Below are 23,509 nucleotides of genomic sequence, written 5' to 3' on the forward strand. Positions count from 1 at the left end.
GAGAGAACTACAAATCGCAGCTGGCCAATCTCAAATACTTCATGATAAAAAGGTCAATAATGGTGCAAATTGAGGAACAATTATATTTATTGTCTGGAAATGTGTGAGAAGTGGACGTATATACACAGTGTGAAAGGTGATAATGGCTTTCTTTCAAAATAAAATGAAGCTGTATTTGGTCTGTCTGTCACCCCTCTTCTTTCTGTCATCTTGTTACAGTGAGAAAACTGTCCTGTTGGTAACATTCAAAAGTAGCAGTCATGGAGGTTCAACAGTCATTTGCATCTGGGGTGATATCCTAAGAAGAGATAAAAACAAATAAACTTTGATATATGAAACTTCAGACTTAAGTTTCCCCTTAATTTCTTCAGGATGTCTACAATGTGAAGTGAGATAATTTACCTCCAGAGGCCTGGGCAGGGTGCTGAGGCAGTGCTGGACAGCATGATGGACTGATGGGAAGAGACAGGAGCTGTGCAGGCTGTTTGGTATACAACCCTGAGTCTGGAGCTGACATAACACTCTTTCTGTAAACGCACAGAGAGCATCAGATCACACACTTTATGTTTTTATTTTTAAAGTTTCAAGTATTTATGTTCCTCCCTACTTAACAAGACTTCTTGATTGGAATCATTGACACGATTTGACACGATCAAAATATTGGTTCAGTTCCCCATGTGCTGACTGAACTTGGGAAGTCAGCCTTTTGTTTTAATGCACCCACAACCTGGAATGATCTTAAACTTACAGTGAGGATCAATACGGCCTCAACATTTTTTCAATTAAGCTTGATTGCAGACTTTCTTTGCAACTGTTTTTACCTTTGGTCATTTTAAATGGCATTTTTACTCATTTATTTATCTTGTCTGTTATCTGTATTTTTAATTTGTATTTCTGTACTGTTGTAAATGTACTCATCCTCACTGTAAATGGGGGAAACCTCAGTGCCTTACAGTACAGTGAACTTGAAGCAACAGGTTAAAAAAAAAAAATACTGTCCTGTAGCTACATGTTTCAAGCAGAGCTACAGCCCAACGCTAGACGCTAGTGTGTGTGTGTGTGTGTGTGTGTGTGTAAGTAAGTAAGTAAGTAAGTAAGTAAGTAAGTAAGTGAGTGAATAACACAAGAGAGACAAAAAAAGTGCCACTCTTTAAACAATAAGTGAGTATGAAACTGAAGCTGACCTGGGCACGCTGCCAGAAACACTCCGACACCCTGGACTTCCAAGTCTTCTACAACCTGGTGAATAATTCACACACACACACACACACACACACACACAAGTGCTGAGGCAAATGAATGGATTTTCTTCTATTATCATGAGGGTCAAAGAGGAGGCAGAGATAACAAAGTGATATCAGTGCGGTAACTCTATTCATCAAAAGCTGTGAGAGGTGTGTGTGTGCGACCAACGGGGCGTGTCTCGAATCTTCTTTTTCTAATGTGCAATTACTGGACATGAAGTCTAGTCTTAAATAATAATTTCTTGTAAAAGTCTTTGATCAGCAGGAAGGTGTGAGGACTGCCAACCACTACAGCAATTTTAATGACAGAGTTGGCAGGTTTAGAGCTGGCAGAGGACGGCTGATATCCATTCAAACCAACCTACGCTAATGTTCCCATCTTAACACATTAGAATAAACTGCAAAATATAGCCACGACTAAAAATAACTCACGACAATTAGTGTTCTGAATTGATTTGGTCTGGGGTTTTTTTTAAGGCTTCACACTGTTTACATGAAGGCAGATTATATTGAACATCACCAAAGAATATATATCTTTCATACAGAACTTTAAATTTTCCTCCTGTGACATGTCAAATGAATGCTTATGTCAAGTGTTTCCTTAAACATGCTTTATTTTTTAAAGCCCATATCCACAGAGAAAATATAGCCTACATTTTATTATATTTATCACGCATATTTTTTTTTATCTTTATCTTTAGGCATTGGGATTGTAGGGTCCAATCCTTATCTCCGCATTCAGATGCATGTGAATAATTTGATACTTCCATATGTCCCAATCCAGCTCCACCAATAGACTTAAACACTCTTTCGCCCCACAATGGACAATTTCATTCCCTGTTTTTGCATCTGTCTGTCTGTCTGTCTGTCTGTCTGTCTGCCTGTCTGTCTGTCTGTCTGCCTGTCTGTCTGTCTGTCTGTCTGCCTGTCTGTCTGTCTATCTATCTTGGAGACCATTATGAATAATTCCGTAAATCCGTACATTTCTGCAGACTTTGCCTGGGGGAATTACCCACAGTTCATAGTGTTGTAACATTAAAAAGAAAGAGATACACAAGGAGGAGTGGCACGTGGATGTTCAGCCTGACATATTCAATTTACAGAGAAACACTACATTGAAATGGATTTAAGATAGTTCAAAGTCCACAACTTCACATAAAATACAGTCATGGAAAAAAACATTAGACCATTGTTTTCTTCAATTTCTTGTTAATTTTAATGCCTGGTACAACTAAGGGTACATTTGTTTGGATAAATAAAATGATATCAACCAAAATAGCAATGGAAAATGGCTACATATCAGCTCTAAAATTAAACTCTTATGAGCTGTTTTTTGTTGTTGTTATCATTATATTTGTCCAAACAAATGTACCTTTAGTTGTACCAGGCATTAAATGAACAAGAAAGCAAGGAGAAAACAAGGGTGGTCTAACATTTTTTTCCATGACTGTATATTGGTGTCGCCAAAGTAACGCGATGTTTTGCCACAAAATGCTTTTCCACTCCTGTTTAAACCATTTTTAGCCCTTCTCACTCAGGTACTTTCATGTAAGTATCAATTAAATCTGTTGGGGATCGGAGCTTAAGACCATAGGAGGGACATGTTGGTTGGTCCTACCTCTTTTCTAGGAAAGATCATTTGTTATATGAGAAATGACGTGTTCAATTTCCTGGTATGTGTGACGGACGGCCAAGACAAAAAAAAAAGAGCACCACTCGCTGGAACTCAAAGTATATTCCAGATAAAGCTGCTGTAGTGCTACCCACACCATTTAATCAACAATTTATCTTTGGTGCAGAAACATCACAATGACATGTCTCAGGCAACAAAATAAAGAATGAAAATCAATCGTTCATTAGATGTATTCTTTATCCAAAATGAAACTAAAGATGAGTTTAGACAGTCAGGTTACTTCTCCTTCCTTACCTTGCAAAGTGCTGGCATGGCCACAGAGTCCATGAAGGTGACTGAGCTGAAGTCCAGAACCAAGCAATGAGTGTGTGTCCATGCCTTGGCTAAGCAGGAGGAGGAAGTGTTCGAGGTGTGGACTCCAGCAGCTGGGTTCTCCTTCTGTTCACGACTCGCTGTCTAGATAAGGTGAGGAAAAGTTACAAGTGGAAAATGAGTTTTCATTGCCATTTAACACGATATATTTGATAATTTTCTTCAAACATCCATATGTAATTTTGTTCCAACCAGAGGGATCAAAGATCAGAGACAGGCTCATACTCCCTATAAACACACTTCCTATATTGCCTAAGGTGAATTAAAATAAAATAAAATAAAACTCCTATTTGACTGATGCTGATACGGCACTTTTCCTCCTCTCTATCTCACCATTTACATTCATTCCATGGTGTGTGTGTGTGTGTGTGTGCTGGCACCTGTCTGATCTGTGTGAAGAGCAGTTCAGAGTTGGCAAAGTAAATAGGACTGGAACAGGAGAGTACAGTCACACCAGGAACTTGCTTTGCCTGTTTAAAACAAAACACAGACAACAAAGAGACAGTAATATTATTTTATGCATTATTTTATTCCTCTGGTGCACTTGCATTAACTGGCATTAGACCTGACATATTAATCACAATTTCAGTCGAGGAGTAACACAAAAAAAAAAGTAATTGCTTCTTTAGTTGTTGTGATAGTAACACAAAGTCGGATTTTTTTACTGGAAGGATTGACCTCCTTCAATCATATGTATATAACTTTTTTTAAATGCTATATCATCTATTGGAAAATGTTTGTGTCAATGTTGTTTATTGAAAATACTTTAATTTTTTACAACTGTTTAAAAAATCTTCTTTTTGGGGGTAGCCAGTTAGGGAAATCTCCCACAATCTTAGAGATTACACCATTTAGATCATACAATAAACCAATTTGATAAATATCTACCTCAGAAACACTGTTTTAATGTGGCTCTGCAGAGAGAGATCAAAGACAATGAAAGGAAGAAAAATAATTTATATAAAGAAATAACTCATGAAGTAAAACTTCTACAAAGAAAGCCACTGCACACATATCACCAATGCATGATAGATACTTGACAGAGTATACAGAGGGGAGTGGTGCGGCAGCCAGCAGTGTAACAGATTGAGCAGAGAATCAAGTGGAGGGAACAGAGAGCGAGAAGTTGACAGGGATTCACTGAAGCTCGGAGCCCAGACAGATTGCCTTTGGTGACAGTTTGGTGTTTTGATGTGTGACAGATGGTGGTTTTCAGCCAGGGATATATTTTTAGTGTGTTTTGGCTGCATGACAGTTGTAGCGTACAGAGTGGTTCACAAAGTTTAGAAAAGACTGACCTTCACTTAAGAATTTGCTGTTACTTGGTGTCATTTTACACATTGAGGACACTTTAATTTCCTGACCTGCTACATATATACTTACATAACTGATTTCATTTTATTCAGACTGATATTGATCTATCTCCTGCCCGTTTGTAATCACCAAGTGATGATGGCAGATACCAGTGATGACAGTTGAAAGAGTGGGGTGTTTCATGTGCAGATACAGGACAGGGTGTGGAGAGTTCATTACTGACCATGTTTCACATTGATAGTGTTTTAGATATGCAAGTCCACAGCCTGCAATCAGCTAAGATCATCAGTGGTCATGTAAGGTCAGAGTGACTCATCCTTTTATTAGTAAAGTATCATCCGGAGTCGGGCCTTGACATACTGAAGCTGTATAATGGCCTGCTGCCCAATTATGAACATTATTGAATTGTGAGACATCATGTTGTTGTTAAATTAAACAGACAGACAGACTTTGGTCTTTTGAATTCTTTGTTGCTTTTTAATTTTCTTTAGTGTCAAAGGTGTCTGCCCCTAATTGTCCATATTATTACTTTCCATGCCACTATATTATGGAATTAGTATTTATTGTTGCATAATAGTAGAATATCAGGCACCAGTTGTGTGCAGTTGGACACCAGCGCACATGAACATAGGTAATTTGTAACTAAGTACACTTACTCAAGTTCTGTACCTAAGTACAATTCTGAGGTACTTGTACTTTACTTGAGTATTTCTGTTTCATGTAACTTTATACTTCTACTCCACTACATTTAGAGGCAAATGTTTTACTTTCTACTCCACTGAATTTAGCTGATAGCTTTCTTTACTTTTCAGGTTGAGATTTAACATAAAATGTATGATATGTTTAAAGTGACTAAACATTTTTTTAAATTAAATCTTATAGCAGTATATTAAGTAATTAAAATGAGCCATATCTTTATAACATTAAAACGCTGCTTACATAAATGCATCAATACAAATAATTTAATAATATATTTGGAAAATATATAACAATCTGAGTGGGTCAAGTCTGCATAACAAGTACTTTTACTTTGATACTTTAAGTACATTTTAGAGTATTTATCTACCATCAAGGACTCTGAGTCCACCAGCAATCAGTGTATTTGTACTTGTTCCTAAATATTTGCCCTTTTATGACACTGAGGCCTGATGTACACTGTTTGTGTTAGATAACCCAAGAAACTTATGTGATATCAAATCACATACTGCATATATTTGGCTTTAGGTGGTAATGGAGAAAGTTTGGTAAAAAAAAAAGTTTTTGAGGACTCAGTAGAAGTTCATGGTGAGGTTGCAGGCAAAAATAGAACCAACAGACTGGGTTTATCCAAGGATTTATTTTTGTTTTTGTTTTGCCTATGTGGTGTATTAAGCACCATATATAACAGATGGATTCAAGTTCAGAGTTGGATGTTTTGGATGTGTGACAAAGCTGCAGTCTTTCCAACTCATTATGACTGAAATTGAGCAAGAACTTATCAGGAATAGTACAACATTTTGGGAAAATACGCTTATTATCATGACTTCATAACTAATTGAAGTTAAGTTGCAGTTCCTCTCATGGCCACTAGCTGCTGACTTTGTGGAAACTAACTCTGTTTAGGTCAGGACCATAGACTGTACAAAACACTGACTGTGACCTCATTGGTTAGTGGACTACTATTTTGTATACACAATATAGCAGTTTATAACACACAACCAACATGTATCATTTCTGTAGGTTTTGTTCTGCATTGATGTTTTATCTGTTCATGCTAAGCACTAACTTGTCAAAAATCATTGATGACATGAATTGTCGCAATATTGTTGGATTTAGAAAATTGATTGTGTAAACAGACTTTAGTTGTGTTGAGGCTGGTGGAGAAGAACAGAAACTCTAGATACAGTTTTAGGGAAAACTGGAATGAACTAAGAGAGTTCAGTTAAAACATACTGAACTTTGATAGGTGATACTGATTGTTATTGATTGGTGTTGTCTCATGGATACAAACAGCAGCTGTCAGGTGATTAATGACATGCATCTTCTGAAACAGCTGCTAAAAAGCTCTAACACCATGTTCCTAACCCAAATCATAACACTGAACAGGGACGGCACAAGGCAGACAGACAGAAACATGGTGAGGATGCTGCCTCTGTGTTGTCAAAGAGTTGCATTGTGTTTTTACGTTTCATGTCATTTCCTAATTTCCTCGGGGCTAAACTTTGCTCAACTTATCTCGAACAACACCAAACTTTAATCAAACACATTTCTTATTGCCACGGGACCTGTGAGACAGATTGAGTTTACCTCAATGTAGAGTCCCACGTCTCTGTAACAGTCTGTACCAGGAATATGACCAAAAACAACAGTGGAGGAGCTGAAAGATGAGAACAAGATGAAAGACAGAGACAGAGGAATATTAATGAGAGTGCAATTCTGCCTGGGAGACAAGTGAGAGTAGAGAGGGGAATATAAAACTTTTAGGATGTATGAAAAATACAACATAAATGAATAAGTGAGTGAAGACAAGTCAAATCTACACAATATACCTTTAGCACATACAGGATATGTTGGAAGAAGTATTCAGATCCCTTGCTTAAGTAAAAGTACTAATACCACACTGTGAAAATACTCCACTACAAGTAAAAGTCCTGCATTCAAAACTTACTGGAGTAAAAGTGCAAAAGTATCAGAATCAAAATGTACTTAACGTATCAAAAGTAAAAGTACTTGATATGCAGAATGAACTCACTGTTTTATATATTCTAAATATATTATTACATTATTTGTATTGATGCTTTTATGTAAGCAGTGTTTTAATTTTGTAAAGACATGGCTCATTTAATTACTTAATATACTGTTATAAAAATCATTAATTAAAAAGTCTAATAATTTTAATTGTACATGTTTTTATGTTAAATCTCCTGTAAAGTGACTAAAATAGAAATGTAGTGGAGTAAAAAGTACAATATTTGCCTGAAGAATGTAGTGGTGTAGTAAGTTACATAAAGTTGAAATAGTCAATAGTCAAATTGTACTTAAGTACAGTACTTCAGTAAATGTACTTAGTTACTTTCTACCACTGGTTGTATACCACCCTTATCAGTCTTTTCCCTTATACGTTTATTTTAAAGTTATACAGTATTATTGTGATTAAACAGTGAGGTTTAGACAGTGGTGGAAGATACTTTAAGTGCATTTTGATGCTGATACTTTTGCATTTCAAAGTATCAAAAATAAAACTACTTGTATTACAACACTCAGACTGATATATATATTTCAAATATATTATTGAATTATTAATTTTGATTCATTTATGTAAGCAGCATTTTACTGTTGTCAAGGTAGCAATACTTATTTTAAATGTATCATGTTTTTTTTTATGTTAAATCTCAACCTGAAAAGTAAATAAAGCTGGCAGCTAAATGTAGTGGAATTAAAGTAAATTTTTTAGCCTTTAAAATGTAGTGGAGTAGAAGTATAAAGTTACATAAATAGAAATACTCAAGTAAAATACCTCAAAATTGTACTTCAGTACAGTATTTTAATAAATGTACTTTCCACCACTAGGTTTAACTGATGGAAAATAGCCAATGTAGCAACTGTAAATTGATATTTACTGACTGTTGTGTCCTATAGATGAGTATGAGCAGAGAGACGACGATAGCCACAGCCAGACCCAGATCCAGGTTAAAGACCAGCGTGGAAACTAGCGAGGTCACCCACACCAGCTGAAGGAGAGGAGGAGGAGAGAGGACCAGGTCAGAGGGGGAGCTAGACTGTTTGTAACTCTGTGTGTGTGTGTGTGTGTGTGTGTGTGTGTGTAGCCCACCAGGTCTAATCTGTCAGACTTCCAGAGCACACACACATCTTTGGACTGAGCCAGTATCCCTTGCAGGTTCACCACGATAATCACTGCCAACACTGCCTGGAACACACAGCAAGGCATCACTGAACTAAGACAAGTGAGTCATCCTGACTGCGAGTCTCGTCCAGATGGAGTATGACTTGACACTTTCTTAAAACATCTTCACTGATAATGCTCTATCGGGCTTTGGTGCTTTAAGCCACATTGACAGGAGAACTGTCAAAACTTGTACTTTACCTTTGGCAGCTGCTCAAAGAGGTGACCGATCTCCAACAGGATGGTGAGCATCACCAGAGCTGAGACCAAACCGGCAATCTAAGACATGAGATTTAAACAAAACAGAAGGGCAATAGGTAAGGAAAACTCATAATGAAGGAGAGAAAGACCTTTTAAAGGTACAATATGAAACTTTTTTCCACCTTGAAAAGTCTACAACCTCATTCCAAAAGAGTTGGGATGTTGTATAAAAAGTAATGACATGATAATATAATCATCATTAGTGATATATACTTCATTGAAAACTGTATAAAGACAGTACATTTTACAGTTTCAAGCAGTGTTTTGGAAATGGGGTTGTAAAATATTTTTGTTGAGCTGTGTTTTTACTTTTCCATTATTACAAACGTTTCCTTTGAGAACCTATATTGACATCCAAACACGACAGGTACAACACATTTATTCTGCTCGTCTTGAATGCTATGGACAGCGATTATGTTCTTATTAATACTGAACGTAAGATGTTAATGTAAGACTTTGTTGTAACCTAACACGAGCCCACGAAAGCGAGCCTGTATCAATCACATTGCAGTTGTACAAATAAAATAAAATTAATGATACACTTTGATGATACACGCCCCTGATGTAACTGGTTCCTGGTTCAAGACCAGCACAGTGTTGGTGCCGTTCTGGAACCAGTTTTCCTGGCTGAGTTGGTTCTTTGGCAGTTGAAAATCAAGGAACTAGTTCAAGATTAGGCACCGGCTCCGAACCGGCCCTGGAATTGTCTAGGTCGAAAAGGGGAGAAAGCCACCAAACTCCATCTTTTGTTATTGTTTTGATTGAGAGACCCCCTAATGGCAGAAAAATTACATAATGAACTAAACTAAAAGATTAGTTAATTTTTAGTTGATCTTCCTTCCCCATAGAATCTTTTACACGGTGCAAAAACAAAAGTGGCTTGAGGTTTTTATGCTTTTTGGAATACACAACACAATACCTGTGTTTTGGCACCAATGCTATCCTGGACAGTACTGCGAGAGAAGGAGCAGCTGACAGCGAAGCACTGGAACATCCCTCCTATGGTGTTACACAGACCCAGAGCCAGCAGGTCCTGAGGCAGAGACAGACAGCAGCAATTTGAAAAGTACGCACTGAGACTGCAGCACATGTCAGGAATACTGCTGGAGTGAACTCAGGGAAAATGCTTAAAATCTTAGGGTGAGGGTAATCTTTATGGGGCAATGTATAATAAGAAGTTTTCACATTTCAGAGCCATCAAAACAAACAGCCTACAACAAAACTTTATCTCTTTGAGGTCCCCGGTGAAAATACTTGAGTTAAAGCTCCCATCAATGTACCTGATTGGAGTCCACGTGATAGCCGTGTTTGTTGGCGAACACGGAGCCTATTGCTGTGAGGAAACTGAAGCTGACTAGAGCTGTAGACAGAGCTGGAATGAACAGCTCTCTGGCCTGAGAGAGAGAGGGAAGGACTGGAGAAGACAGGCTAGGAAAGAGGAGGAGGAGGAGGAAGTAAAGAGATGGCAGCTTGATCAACTGAATGAAGAAAATAAATATTCTGTAAAATAAATTATTATAACCAGCAATTTAAGACGAGTCACCCAATGAATAACAATCATTATTTTAAAGCTATAAAGACTAACACAATAAAGCTAACTGTCTTATGTGTATGCTGAGAAGAGAAGTATGAAGAATGGGAGGTTAAAGGATCAAAGTGTCAGATCTATGAAGAGAAAAGAGCCATAGTGCTTTTATTAACTTACAACCATATTTTCAAGTTTTTTCAATATGCGGCACATTGGCAAAAACATTATGTGCAAGTAGTAATAAAATAAATCTTTTTCAGTTCAATAATCAATGATTTATGTTTCAGTTTCCATGACTATATTTAGAATAAAACATGTACTCATTGGCTAACAGCCACACTCTAAATCCATACTATTTGAAGTCTTCAACAAAGCAAAAACCAACACAATAGTCTGATAAAATAGATTGTTAAAAAATAGCAAATTAGATGATGAGGAGAGAAAAAACAATGACACAGTTCTACTGACCCACTGGGTATGTGTCCCACCACCTGGACTGTGTGCTGTCCAACCAGATCCATCTGCACTGACAGGATGGTGCCCAGGACAATCTGTGGGAGAAAAACAATGGACGTGACATTTTCTGCACAGAATGTCCAGTTTTTCTACATCTAAATGTCAGGTCAATCAGCCTGCTCAAACACATACACATGGAAGTACACAATTTCAACACACTGTAATGATGTGAAACCACAGGGAAAAGGTTCTATGGGAATATTATTATTTCCTCATCACACCTTTACATACCATACCAAGTCTAACTGTGATATATGTTGAAGATTTAAATAATCTAAATAATCAGGTTACGAATAAAAACACAATTTCTGACAAATTATGTCATGGTACTTGAAAAAAATGTTTGTTTTTTTGGTAAATTTGGACAATTAATTTTACATTTTACAGTTTAAATTACAATAATCTACAGTAAATGTCTCGTTTATAAACTTTAAAAAAACATATTAAATCAAATTTTATAATATATAAAACAAAACAACATCAGAAGACAGAATGATGATTAATCAGTGACCAGGTGCAGATATTTATTGTATGTGGGAATTTGTGGTTTTGTTGATAAAAGCTGATTTTTATATAACTGTGAGTCATTCATCAGTTCATCACTGTGGCATCTGTCCATCTGGGTGCATCTAATGGACATGAGTCTTCTGAGTGTGTGTGTGTGTGTGTGTGTGTGTGTGTGTGTGTGTCCATCCCTTACCAGTATAAGTTCCCATGGTATGGCCATAGGCAGCTTGTTCTTAAAGCGCTCATTCAGCGATTTGCCTCCAATGAGTATCACCATGGAAACCACAGAGACTGACAGCGTTCCTGGTACAGCGCTGGTTACTCCGTACAGAACATCCCTTAAAGTCTGGAAGAGGACACACACATACAGTTTTCAAATACTTGTACCAATAATAAATAAATGTATATAAACCATAGACTGTATAAATAATGGACGTAGTGACCGTGAAGTCACCCATTGGTTTGTGGACTGCCCGTTTGAGGCATCAAGTTCAGCGTTTCACTCGTCGCCATCTTGTTTCCGATACAGGGAGCAGACCATATTTGGACTGTGGAGGAGCGAGAGGGATATGATGACACTGACCACACACCTCTCTACACAGGAAACCTGACTGAGAGAAGCAGCTGCTAATTCATGTTAGCATTACCTGTAGCATTAACTGGGATGTTCATTTTGGCAAGCAAAAAACAAAAACAAAATGTACGTTTCTTACTTAAGAAAAATGAACGGCAAATCTTTGGAGTGTCTGTTAGTCCAACCAAACACTACACTAGACATTTTTAATGAACAAAACGTTCAAATAAACTGTCATTAAGTGAAAATACAGTGTGAAAGGGTCAAAGAGACCAAACTGGTAAACGTCCTTTTTTATATGTATATAACGTAATATATAACTTTATTGACACGTTGCTGTGGATACACATTGCTCTGCTTCTCTTCTGATGATGACTTGCCTTGTTAGTGACCTGTCAATCAGAGGTAGCCACACCCAAATCATGATATCTTCTATTTTCTTCTAAATGGGGCCCTTATTTGAACTATTAACATCAAATTGTCTTGAAGAAGATTTTAAACTAGCGATTGAGACTGTAGTATTCTCATAAAACAAATTCTGAGGTAATAAATCAAGTGAGTTTTCTCATTTTGTATTGAAATGGATGGTCCGAAATGCTTTTGCAGCCACCGTCAGCGCCCCCTGCTGGAATTTCCGGTAGAATGCAGCTTAAGGCACTTCCTGGTTTGCCTCACTGCTCAGACCTGGAGGTTGCCACCTGATATATACTCTCATTGGCCACTTTATTAGGTACACCTGTTCAACTGCCAATTAACACAAATATCTTATCAGCCAATCACATGGCAGCAGCTCAATGCATTTGGGCATGTACACATGGTGAAAACTAGCTGCTGAAGTTCAAAGCAAGCATCAGAATGGGAAAGAAAGGTGATTTAAGTGACTTGAACATGGCATGGTTGTTGGTCTGAGTATTTCACTGCTGATTGACTGGGATTTTCATGCACCACCATCTCTAGGGTTTACAGAGAATATAAAATATACAGTGAGCGGAAGTTCTCTGGGCCAAAATGCCTTGTTGATGCTGGACCAATTGAGCATCATTTAAACGCCTACCTGAGTGTTACTGACCATGTCCATCCCTTTATGGCCACAGTCTGCCCATCTTCTGATGGCTACTTCCAGCAGGATAACTGTTAATGTCACAAAGCTCAAAACATCTTAAACAGGTTTCTTGAACATGACAATGAGTTCAGTGTACTCCAACGGCCTCCACAGTCACCAGATCTCAATCCAATAGAGGACCTTTGGGATGTGTTGGAAAGGGAATGTATCATCATGAATGTGCAGCTGGCAGCAACTGCGTGATGATATGATGCCAATATGAACCAAAATCTCTGAGGAATGTTTCCAGCACCTTGTTGAATCTATGCCATGAAGGATTAAGGCAATTCTGAAGGCAAAGGGGGATCAAACCCGGTAGTAGAAAGGTGTACCTAATAAAGTGACAATCAGTGCATGAGAGAGAGAAGTATTAGTTTCATAGCTGTCAGCTGCTTCAGTGCATACTGGAAGTTATGGTCCAGTGAAGTTGGAAGCTACAAACAGCCTGGGTTTGGTTACTTATCAGCTGTTGGCAGCAGATATTTGCAGCCTACAACTTGAAATCCTGCCCATGTAGAGGTGACAAGGTGCATCCTTGGAGGAGTTTGATTCCAACCTTGAGTTCGCCCTGTGTAGTGCCAAGAATAAAAACAAAGCTATCGCTCACTCGCAGCAGAAGCCCCTGCAGCAGTAACAACTGCCAAAACATCTCTGTGCCAATATGATGACATTTTTCAGGTTCTAAGAGGTTAAGGTGAGGTGTAGAGACACAGTTAGGGCCTGTCAGTGCTGGCCCAGTAAAGGGGATGTGACCTTCAGTCTGATGAATCAACCATGAGTTATTATGTTTGCCAGGTTCTGGTCTGCAGTGTGAAAGGAGCTTGTATCGATCAACCAGGTTGTAGTCAATGAGAGCGCTGAGGCTAAAAATCCTATTTGAGCCCCTTCCCTTGCTCCTTTTCCTTTTCACTGATAAAATGACAGAAATTCTCAGGACCATGTTTCAGCTTTACAGGCAGGCTGATGAATTAAACCCATATGAGAAAACAGGACTTCAGAGGTCAGGGATCAGCCACATAACAGTGCTACAGGAGCTCATATGGCTTAAAAGTCTTGCCTGAGGATACATCAGCAGTGTTAAAGCTTGCCGTCACAGTATTTTAACTGACCCAAACTGAAGCCAGCAGTCCAGTGTGTTTCTGTGCAGGTATTCCAGTCAGTAGTGGCAGCTGCAGAACGACGACATGCAGAGCTGCCGCTGTGGTGTAGCCTCTGATTACAGGATCAGACAGAAAGCGACACACGCCGCCTCCACGCAGCAGGTACACCACAAGCTGAGGGAACACACACACACACACACATACATACATACATACATACACATACACAAACAGCTTTAGTTTAGTTTCTTCTTTTTATCTCTTGAATATCTGAGCAAAATGCTGCCTCTTTAATTCTCATACAACATGACAATTTATTTTTCTCTATCACTGAAAAATGCTCTGCTATCAAACTCTTTATATCGAAGCCCTTAGAGGCAAGTGAGAAGAAAATACTGATGATTCATTGTCTAAGTTTAATCTAAATTGTTTTCCTCCTATATTATGACTCAAGAACAGCTGAAAAAATGGTTTTGCCAGGATAATCTTACCAGGTTCCTTATTTCTTAAAAGTTGTGCCATAAAAAAAAGGATTATCATCACAAACATTCAAGTGTTTGTTATTGTATTACTTATTTTGACACAAGACCTTGAGTTTAGATTGCATGACGAAATTTAAACTTATCTGGAAAAAAACTGTTCTAAAGTCATATTTAGAACAGAAGGTATTGGTGCGTTTCATCCTCTTCTGACCAAAATTTGTATTACAACAACAAACACTTGTCCTTCCAAAATCATCACCTGCCAAAACCATTTTTTGAAACCTGTTTTCACAAATTAATAAAATTAATTATTACAGTAGTGGGAACCCAGTGAGGGACCTTGTTATTATCAATGCACAGTGGGCCCTAAAGGTTTTTTTTTGTTGTTTTATATGTAGCTTTGGGGCAGATAACACCTCATGTTGACCTGTAATGAAGAAGAGTGAGAGATTCAGAGAACACAGCAGGTTGTGTATGCACAACAATGGATGGAATGTTTTTAACAAATTTGATACTTCAGTAGATGTCTGCAGGGAAATTCTCTTTTCTGCTGCTTGTCTCCATAATGGGGCTAAGAGGTCATAGGTGAACATAGGCTGCACAGCTATGATCATGAGCCTGTGCAGTCTGTTTTTCCATGTATTGACTAATTTACTGTGTGTGTACGAGTGTGTACCTGTATGAGGCCACAGATGAAGGTGAGCTGTACAGCCACGTTCAGTTTGGCGGCTTCCACATCAATCTGACTCTCTTCACCACCGTTGCTAGGCAACTCCACGTTAGCTGTCACAGACCCAATCATGATGGCCAGGACGGCAAAAGTACCTGTCACACATAAACCGACACACAAGCCTTATGCAGGACTTCTACTGTGAAGACTACATCTTACTGAAAATTTGATTGCAACAGAAAAGAAAAAAAAGACTAGGTTATTAGATTATTGTAGACCTACTGTTATTGGACCAGGTTGGATTTCCCTTAAGTTTGTTAGTTATTGTCAGTTATTGCTCATGAGGAAGGCACTGAGATTGTGAAATAAAAGGTGATAGTCACCAATGGAGAGGTGTCTGGAGGTGCCGAAGACGAAGTAGATGATGAGAGGATACATAGAGGTGTAGAGACCACACACTGGTGGAACTCCCACCAACATGGCAGTGGCCATACCTGAGAAAGAAGCAGAGAGGTAGAGGTTAAAACCCTGTATCAATTAAATATTCAGAACTTCCCTAAAGCTATAGGTTGAGGGGTCTCTACACTGGAATATTCTCTTCCTAAAATGGTTCAGGGCCGAAAAGGTTCAAGGGTTCAAGGCGAAATAAAGGAAGTAGGCAAAGAAGGGAGAGAGGAATGTAAAGCAGGCTACAGCATGCTGAGGGCAATAGCACACAACAGTTTATTTACATTTACTGTAAATACATGATGGAAACTCAGAGATTTGAACATTTTTGTGTGCCCATCCAGCCAATGGATGTTAAAAGAGAACTGGATATAGCATTGGTATGAAAGTTGCTCAGTGGAAACTTAAGAAGTTGAAAGTTGAAAAATATCCAGATCTTCTATGGTTCTTCCAAAACTATGGGCCCATGGAGCAAGCTCGCCAAACACTTCTGAAAACCAAGCCAGCTACTTCCAGCTAAGTGCTCCCCTAACTTGAATTGGAATAAATAGTTTAATCAAAACTGCTCTTCTAGACTCACAAGTCTGCTGATTTATGGATGTTGCTTTCTCATTGTAAATCCATGGGGAAAAGTCTTTCTGGGCCTAATGTCATGTCATCTGACGGACCCGGTAATTGTAATTCCATCGTTTAGTCACTATGTCAAACTGGCTCAAAGCTCAGCACTAGATTCTGAAAAGTTTTAAAGTGTGTCAAAATACTCTGCTATGACAAAGATAAAAAGTTAAAAATACAAATCTGAAAAGGCTAGCTTATGCAAGGTTTACCAGTAAAAGAACAAAGTGGCCCAAGTTAGTTTATCTGCTGACACACTGCAGCTATGGTTGAGGTTAGGAAAATATGTCAAGTGGGTAGTCCCTTCTCAAGCAGCCAGCTCACAATCTGCAGCTCTAATTTTGGCATCTGGTCTATTTTTTCCGAATCAGAGGAAACACCAGAGAGTTTCAGCCTGCTTGATCATCCAGACTCAAATGAGGAGTCCGTTGTGATCGCAGACGCATCAGAATGGTAAGTGTAGTTTTAGCCTTTTATGTTGTTTGTCAGCTTTGTTTTTGCTCTCAGTACTGGCAGGTCAACTCTGCTCTGAAGGGTTTCATTCATGACTTTTTATATTGACTTTTGAAGTTGTGACATTGTAAGGAAGTGAGGTGACATCTTCTCCTTCAGTAGAGGAATGTGAATACACCTCACTAGTGACAATCTTTGCACAGATTATAGTGAAAGTTACAGTATAGTGAAAGCCAAACATTTTAGGGGGCATAAACAAAAGAAAAACATATATTATATATGTCATTGCATTTTAAAGTTGCACCCTTCAAACCTGTAGCTAAAGTTGTTAAAACCTGTTAAGACTCTTTTTGTGATAATCATCGGTTGCAGCATCCTCACCCTGTGGCAGATGTATCATCCCAACACTGACTCCAGACACCAGATCTCCAATGGCGTTTTCTCTGATGGAGTAGCGAGGTAGCCATGACAGGACAGGAAAAAAGCCCAGCAGAAAGCTTTTCAACCTGGGACCAGAACACCTGGAGGAACACATATAAACAGGGTTTAAGGCCATAGAGCTTCATATAAATGGCCTTAAACTGTCTGAGGACACACAAAAAGTTCAAAAACTAAACCTATCCTTTGACTTACCAACAGTGTGCCTTCACCCTCTCCAAACATGACAAGGTCTTCTTTTCTACCCGTTGTCCGAGGACATCCAGCTGTGCTTCGTCCAGAGCAACAGCGAGATAAGGCTGCCTGATGTGAGGAAGGCCATTTCGCTCAATGCTGTCCATCTGAAATCAGTGTCATAGATTACTGGCAGCACAGTCAAGCTCCACTTTCACTTTACTTTTCATAGGACTGTGTGTGTATATAATGTGTCTCTTGCACATTTCTTAAGGTTTGTAAAATGTGTGTATAAAGTTACATGACAAAGAAGAAGATGAGTAGTACCGTAGTAACTGCATAGGTAACCAAAACAAACCAAACCAGGGAGAGAGAGGGACTGACCTATTCTGTATCAGCACGGAGCCGCACGAGTACAAAGGGTTCACATGCAACAGTGTGCGTGTATGAGGATCACACACACACACACACACACACACACACACACACACACACAGTTCTAAAAACTCACACGTGAGTCGGGGAAGGTTGAGAACAGCCTTGAACTCTGCACATTACAGAGAGTTTACGGCCCCTTTCTCCTCCCCTTCACCCCCCATTCAGTGTGTCTGAATGCCTCCATTATCAGAGCTCAGCTTTCAGAGATTCATGCTCTGTATGTGTGTGAAAGAGCGAGCACGAGAGAAAAAGAGCAAATGAGAAAGATAAGTATTTTCTCTGTTTTAATCTACATTAATGTAATCCACCTTTCACAATAGGTAATTTTTGAAATCCATTCCAACTGAGGAAATGTGAAATTAATTAAAATACTTACATGGAGGGAAATGAAGAAGCCAAAGAGAATGAATAGACAGAAATACAACATTTTATCTAACCTCAATAAGAAATTGGAACAGCAAATAGTTTAAAAAAAACAACAACAACAACCATTTTCCAGGATTATACAAAAGAAAAGCTGTGGCTGCAGATCCTCTGTTAATTAAAAATAAAGGAAAATAAGGAGTTAAACAACTGCCTACATTTTTGACCAACAAGTTCTCCAACCTGTGCAACCACAGTAAGTAAGTTATTGGTTCCTACACTGTAATACCTCCCGCAGTTACAGTTTAAAACACATAATTAATGATTAACATTGTGAAAATGGTAGCAGTTTGGTTAGTTTGAATGCACCAAAATGATTTGGATAAATTTAGGAGAAGATCTAGAAACATATTTAAGTGTACCGTTTACCTGTTTGTCACCCCGCTCCAATGTTTATCCTTAATAAAAACAGAACAGCGACTGCCTCAAAGCTCCACCCCCTTTACTATTACTAGTTACTGTTGCTATGCCTGACAAGCTTCCAGGACTGTCAGCAGCCGTGGAGCAGACCGCTGTTGTGTTAGCTAGTGTTTTTGGAGTAATACCTCCAAGAGGTAGGCTGCCCATTCACAAAATGCTACAAGGACTAAATAAAACAAGTTTATAATAGCCTGTTGGGCCGTGTTCAACATTGATACATTACACAGCTGGACATTAACTTATTTTGCTCAAAGCACTGGTGCTACAGAGGTTTTGTAGCAAAACCCACAAAATCTTTAGCATTGGTATGTAACTATAGTTACAAACATCTCATCTGTAGGCTACAATCTAGAAAACATGTAAAATAAATGTCACTAGTGCCAAGATGGTAAATCATCCATAGCACAGACTGATGTAACGTTAGCATGTGCTATAGGCTACATCTGTATTTTTACTGTATTGTGAGTTATTGTGAAGGACTGAAAAAATAGGGAACCGGACCAGGTGTGTTGATGACGATGGTTGATAACGGTAATATTTATTCGGCTTACCCAGAAACATCCAATCTCCCCGAAAGAATCAGCAGCCCCCATTGTTTTACAGCGAGGAGATGAGAGTGACTGATCCATGAAAACGATAGCTAATCCACCGGCATTAGTTAGACTCTAGGCATTAGTTAGACTCTAGTTAGCTTAGCGTGCTAATTTTATAGATGGTGTCATTAACATTAGTTTGTTGGACTAGTGGTAAGAATACTAGTTGAAAGGAACCATAACTGTTAAATCCAGTTTGGGTTATCTCTTCTAACATAGCTGGACAATCGTTAGTTAGCTCATGTTTGCTAGCTAGCAGATTACCTTGGAGCAGACATATGCGTGTCTTTTGATCTTCAAGATATTAAGTTGGGAGAGGGGTCTCCCACACTGTTTAATTCACAGCCAGCTCTTCTTGCTTTTTCGGTTTTGGAAAAGGGAAAAAACGATTCCTCCAGCTAAACTCTTAGGGTAGGCCTACCTGGTGTCAGATTTACAAATCCCATATGCACGTTGTTTCACCTTGCTGCTCAGAGCTCAAAGCTTGACGGACCATCTTCTCTCAGTAACGGTTGCTAAGGTATGATTGGATGAGGAGCGTTCGGGGGAGGAGTTTTTGCAAATGGTCCATTGGCAGATAGAGCGCACTTAAGCCCCGCCCCCACCAGAGGGTATAAAAAACAATCCACCGCTCTCTATTGACTTTGTATTGAATGAAGGAGCCTCCTTGTCAATTATGTCTGTTGGCAAACAACAGAAAATGTCTAAAAGCTACTGTGTGGTGAAATGTACTACAAACAGGGTAAAAAAACTGAACTATGTGTCTAAAATCTGAATACAGGCGTATACAGATGTGAGACATCATCATCAAACTGTGTGATCCTGAAACTCAGTAGATGTTAACTATGCATTGCATTTTGTCACTAAGTCATATATCCAAAGTCAGTTTTAAGCTAACTACATTTCTGTAAGTTAAGCTAAAGCATTTGACATTATGTAGCTTGTGTTGTAGTAGAATGTGGATAATTCCGAAAGCTATGCAGTAGAGGTGGGGTGGGAAATCGATACAGCATAGTATCGCAATATTTTGCGTGGCGATATAATATCGATTCATGGCCGCCAAGTATCGATACTTTTTTGTCATAATTAATGGAAAAAAATTAAGTGAATTCTTTGGTACTTAAAATGAAATCAATTGCTTTTTTGATCCACTAGATGGTGCTGTTGAGTATTATTCTGGTGAGGTCAGTAGAGGTGATGGTCAGCGTGACAGAAGAAGTTGGTACAACAAAGATGGCGGCACCGGAGATAATAATTAAGGAGAGCCCCGTCCGCGTTAATGTCAAGCGTGTGGATTTATTTTGGATTTTTTTTTAACAAGGAAGGGACGAATGAGATAGAAATGACACATGGAGTTTGCAAGGAGTGCCGCATGAAAATAAAATACTGACTTGCGGGCTCATCTAACTCGGCACCATCCTGAGATTGCATTAACTGATGACGCCAAAGCTAACGCTACATCAGCGCTACCGAGAAACCAGCCGACAGAACTGCCTCTCAATTCAGAACGCGCAAAGGAAATAACACAATCCATTGCTTGCTTCATGTGCAAAGACTTGAGGCCATACATCGTTGTGGAAACGATGGTTTTAGCTACATGGTAAAGACACTGGAACCAGGTATGTGACTCCGTCGCAATGTTATTTCACGGACACAGCCGTATCAAAGCTATACACAGCAGTAAAGCTTGAAGTTGAGGAAAGTTTGGGAACAGCAGATATACTTGCGATAACTTGTGTTGCGTGGACGTCGCGGGCAGTAGATTCATATGTGACTATAACGGCTCATTGTGTGACAGATGACTGGAAGCGTCTGTCTCACGTTCTTTAGACTCGAGCAGAACATGAAAGTCACAACGGAGCAAACGTTGCACTGCATGTTTGATATCAGTTCAGTTCAGTTTGACTGAATACTTTGTTGGTCAGTCTGTGGGTTTGACTCTCATTGTGGAGAAATAAAAAGACTGTCTTATTTGACAAAACAATTATTGATTTAATTTAATTTTGTGGACACAAAATGCAGTTAAATAAGTAATATATTGTATCGCAATACTCACCATATCGCAAAATGCTTAAAATCGCAATAATATCGTATCGTGACTCAAGTATCGCGATAAAATCGTATCGTGGATGATTCCCACCTCTACTATGCAGTATTAAGTGCCGTCTGTTGCGGACAGCGGAGTCCTGAGGACGCACGAGATCTTGCAAAATCGCGCGTAATCGAGTGATATAACCGGATTTTCTACATGTATAACTAGAGAATTTCTCATTTAATGTACAAGAACAGAAAATTTGCTTTCAAACAACATTTATTGGACCATAATGGTAACTTACCATCCACTTCCATTACTCCTGCAATGGTTTTCCAAGCCACTTCCTTTTTATGGTTGTCTTTACATAAAGGATGTGACGGGACATAGATAATTGTATGATTTTGGACCTTCAGAATCAACATCTCCTCATCCATGGTGTCAGTGGGGTGAAAAGACGAGTGAAAACCTCTAACCTGTTGACTTCAGGTCTGTCCCCACCTGTCATGACGTCTTCAAGTTGTGAAATACGATACCTACTGCCACAAGAGGTCGCCGCCACTTGGGTTGTATTAAGCTGCTTGTACAAATGACCTATGGAGTGTTTTTTCCCTGGCGGAATACATATTATATTTTGATTTAAAATATATAGAGGGGATATCAAAAGGTTCAAACCCATAATACAATATTTCAAAACATGATACATACTGATCCAAAAAGATACCCAAACAATGTCAACTGTTCACAGAAAATACAGAAACTACAGTGTCTGTCCCTCAGTCTTGATTTGACAATGGAATACTGAAATGTATGTATGTATGTATGTATGTATGTATGTATGTATGTATGTAATCAATCCATGTCCAACAGAAAAATAAAAATGTCCATGCACCACTGATTCTTTAGTAGTGTATCTGTCTCAAAAGCAGCATGAGGTTTCTGATGCGTTCGGCACGGCAGCGAGGCGACTGGTGCAGCGGCAGCTCAAAGAAAGAGAAGGTGAAGCTCCGAGAGAAACTGAGGTTGGTTACGGGACGCAGTGGCGGGAGACGGGGAGGACGAGGCACCCGACGCTGGGGCAACAACCTCCGCCTCGCCCGCAACTCTCTAACCCCTCCACCTGCATAAACAGAGAGGGACAGATGTGGACAAAGTTAGAGGAAATTGGTCACAAAACTATAGAGATGTACAGGGCCTGAATTCATTAAAAGACCTAACAGTTTGTACATCATAACCATACTGTTAGAGTTTTTTCTTCGTTAATAAAAACAAATCTTTAAAAAATAAAATAAAAAGACCTAACAGTTATCTATCCATTGGTACCAGTGGTACTTTTACTCAAGTACTTTACTTAAGTACAATTTTGACGTACTTGTACTTTACCTGATAATTTAAAATTTATTTAATCTTATACTTCCACTTCACTACATTTTGAGGCAAATATTGTACTTTTTACTCCAATACATTTTACCTGACAGCTTTAGTTACTTTTCAGGTCGAGATTTAACATAAAAAACATGATAACTTTCAAGATTAGCTATTTTTTTTATGAAAGAACCCTCATAACAGTATATTATTTTGTTAAAATGAGCCCTTTCTTGAGAAAATCAACATAAATGCATCAATAATAATACAGTAATATATTTGTCATATAGAAAAACTGTCTGAGTGGGTTCATTCTGCATTAAGAGTACTTTTACTTTTGATACTTTAAGTACATAATGATGCGGATACTTTTGTACTTTTACTTGAGTAAGTTTTGAATGCAGGACTTTTATTTGTAGTGAAATAATTCTGCAGTGTGGTATTAGTACTTTTACTTAAATAAAGGATCTGAATACTTTTTCCACCACTGATTGTTACCTAAGTAAAATTACTTTTCTATAGCTAACAGTTAGCTAGGCCGGTTATTAATATTAGCTAGGTAATTACCTTAATGTTAGGTAGTCTACAGTTCATGCTATCCGGTAGGACATGGTGCCATTAGTGTTATCCCAACCACTGAGGGGGGCACTAAGGGAAACACAAGGCTGACTGATGCAGAGCTTTTTTTATCCCCATTTTTCAGACTATTATCATACTGAAGGGCCATTGAAAGGTACGGGCATTCCCCCTTAATTTGATTTTTTGTGTTGTATTTTTTCTGTGGAAAGCAGGATTTTTTTTTTTACTTCAAATATCACAACATTTTTAAGTAAACACACAGTAGGTTGACATTATCTTAAAGAAACACAATATTTTAGCTAGAACATGATGGGACCTACTTCCAGACATACCTGCACTGTCCTGA

At 38.6% G+C, this 23,509-nt stretch overlaps 1 protein-coding gene across 3 annotated transcripts; it reads right to left on the bottom strand.

Moving 5' to 3' along the window:
• Window positions 1–55: 55 nt before the first annotated feature.
• Window positions 56–19,563, bottom strand: LOC131972283 (prestin-like). 3 transcript variants are annotated; one of them, XM_059334089.1, is made up of 19 exons: window positions 19,452–19,563; window positions 17,335–17,480; window positions 17,083–17,222; window positions 15,570–15,680; window positions 15,193–15,341; window positions 14,044–14,208; window positions 11,452–11,604; window positions 10,704–10,786; window positions 9,988–10,135; window positions 9,627–9,740; window positions 8,648–8,725; window positions 8,375–8,470; window positions 8,167–8,273; window positions 6,850–6,919; window positions 3,630–3,719; window positions 3,172–3,333; window positions 1,185–1,239; window positions 403–527; window positions 56–298 (listed from the first exon to the last, which is right to left on the bottom strand). In XM_059334089.1, exons 2-19 carry the CDS (start codon window positions 17,478–17,480, stop codon window positions 269–271), a joined length of 2,022 nt encoding a protein of 673 aa, XP_059190072.1. In that variant the 5' UTR covers window positions 19,452–19,563; the 3' UTR covers window positions 56–268. The 3 variants fall into 3 exon arrangements, with proteins under 3 accessions (XP_059190072.1, XP_059190073.1, XP_059190074.1); XM_059334090.1 differs by lacking the exon at window positions 19,452–19,563 and adding an exon at window positions 18,544–18,595; XM_059334091.1 differs by lacking the exon at window positions 19,452–19,563 and adding an exon at window positions 17,825–17,923.
• Between the last annotated feature and the right edge of the window lie 3,946 nt (window positions 19,564–23,509).

Source organism: Centropristis striata, chromosome 5 (genome assembly GCF_030273125.1).
Source record: "Centropristis striata isolate RG_2023a ecotype Rhode Island chromosome 5, C.striata_1.0, whole genome shotgun sequence".
NCBI lineage: Eukaryota > Metazoa > Chordata > Actinopteri > Perciformes > Serranidae > Centropristis > Centropristis striata.

Bases quoted from the DNA above. Each gene is read 5' to 3' on its own strand.
- LOC131972283 (XM_059334089.1), bottom strand. From the start codon at position 17,480: ATGGACAGCATTGAGCGAAATGGCCTTCCTCACATCAGGCAGCCTTAT. The intron at 10,787-11,451 runs GTAAGGGATGGA...TTTCTCCCACAG, and splicing joins TACCATGGGAACTTATACTG to ATTGTCCTGGGCACCATCCT. The intron at 8,726-9,626 runs GTATTGTGTTGT...CTCATGTCTTAG, and splicing joins GCATTGGTGCCAAAACACAG to ATTGCCGGTTTGGTCTCAGC.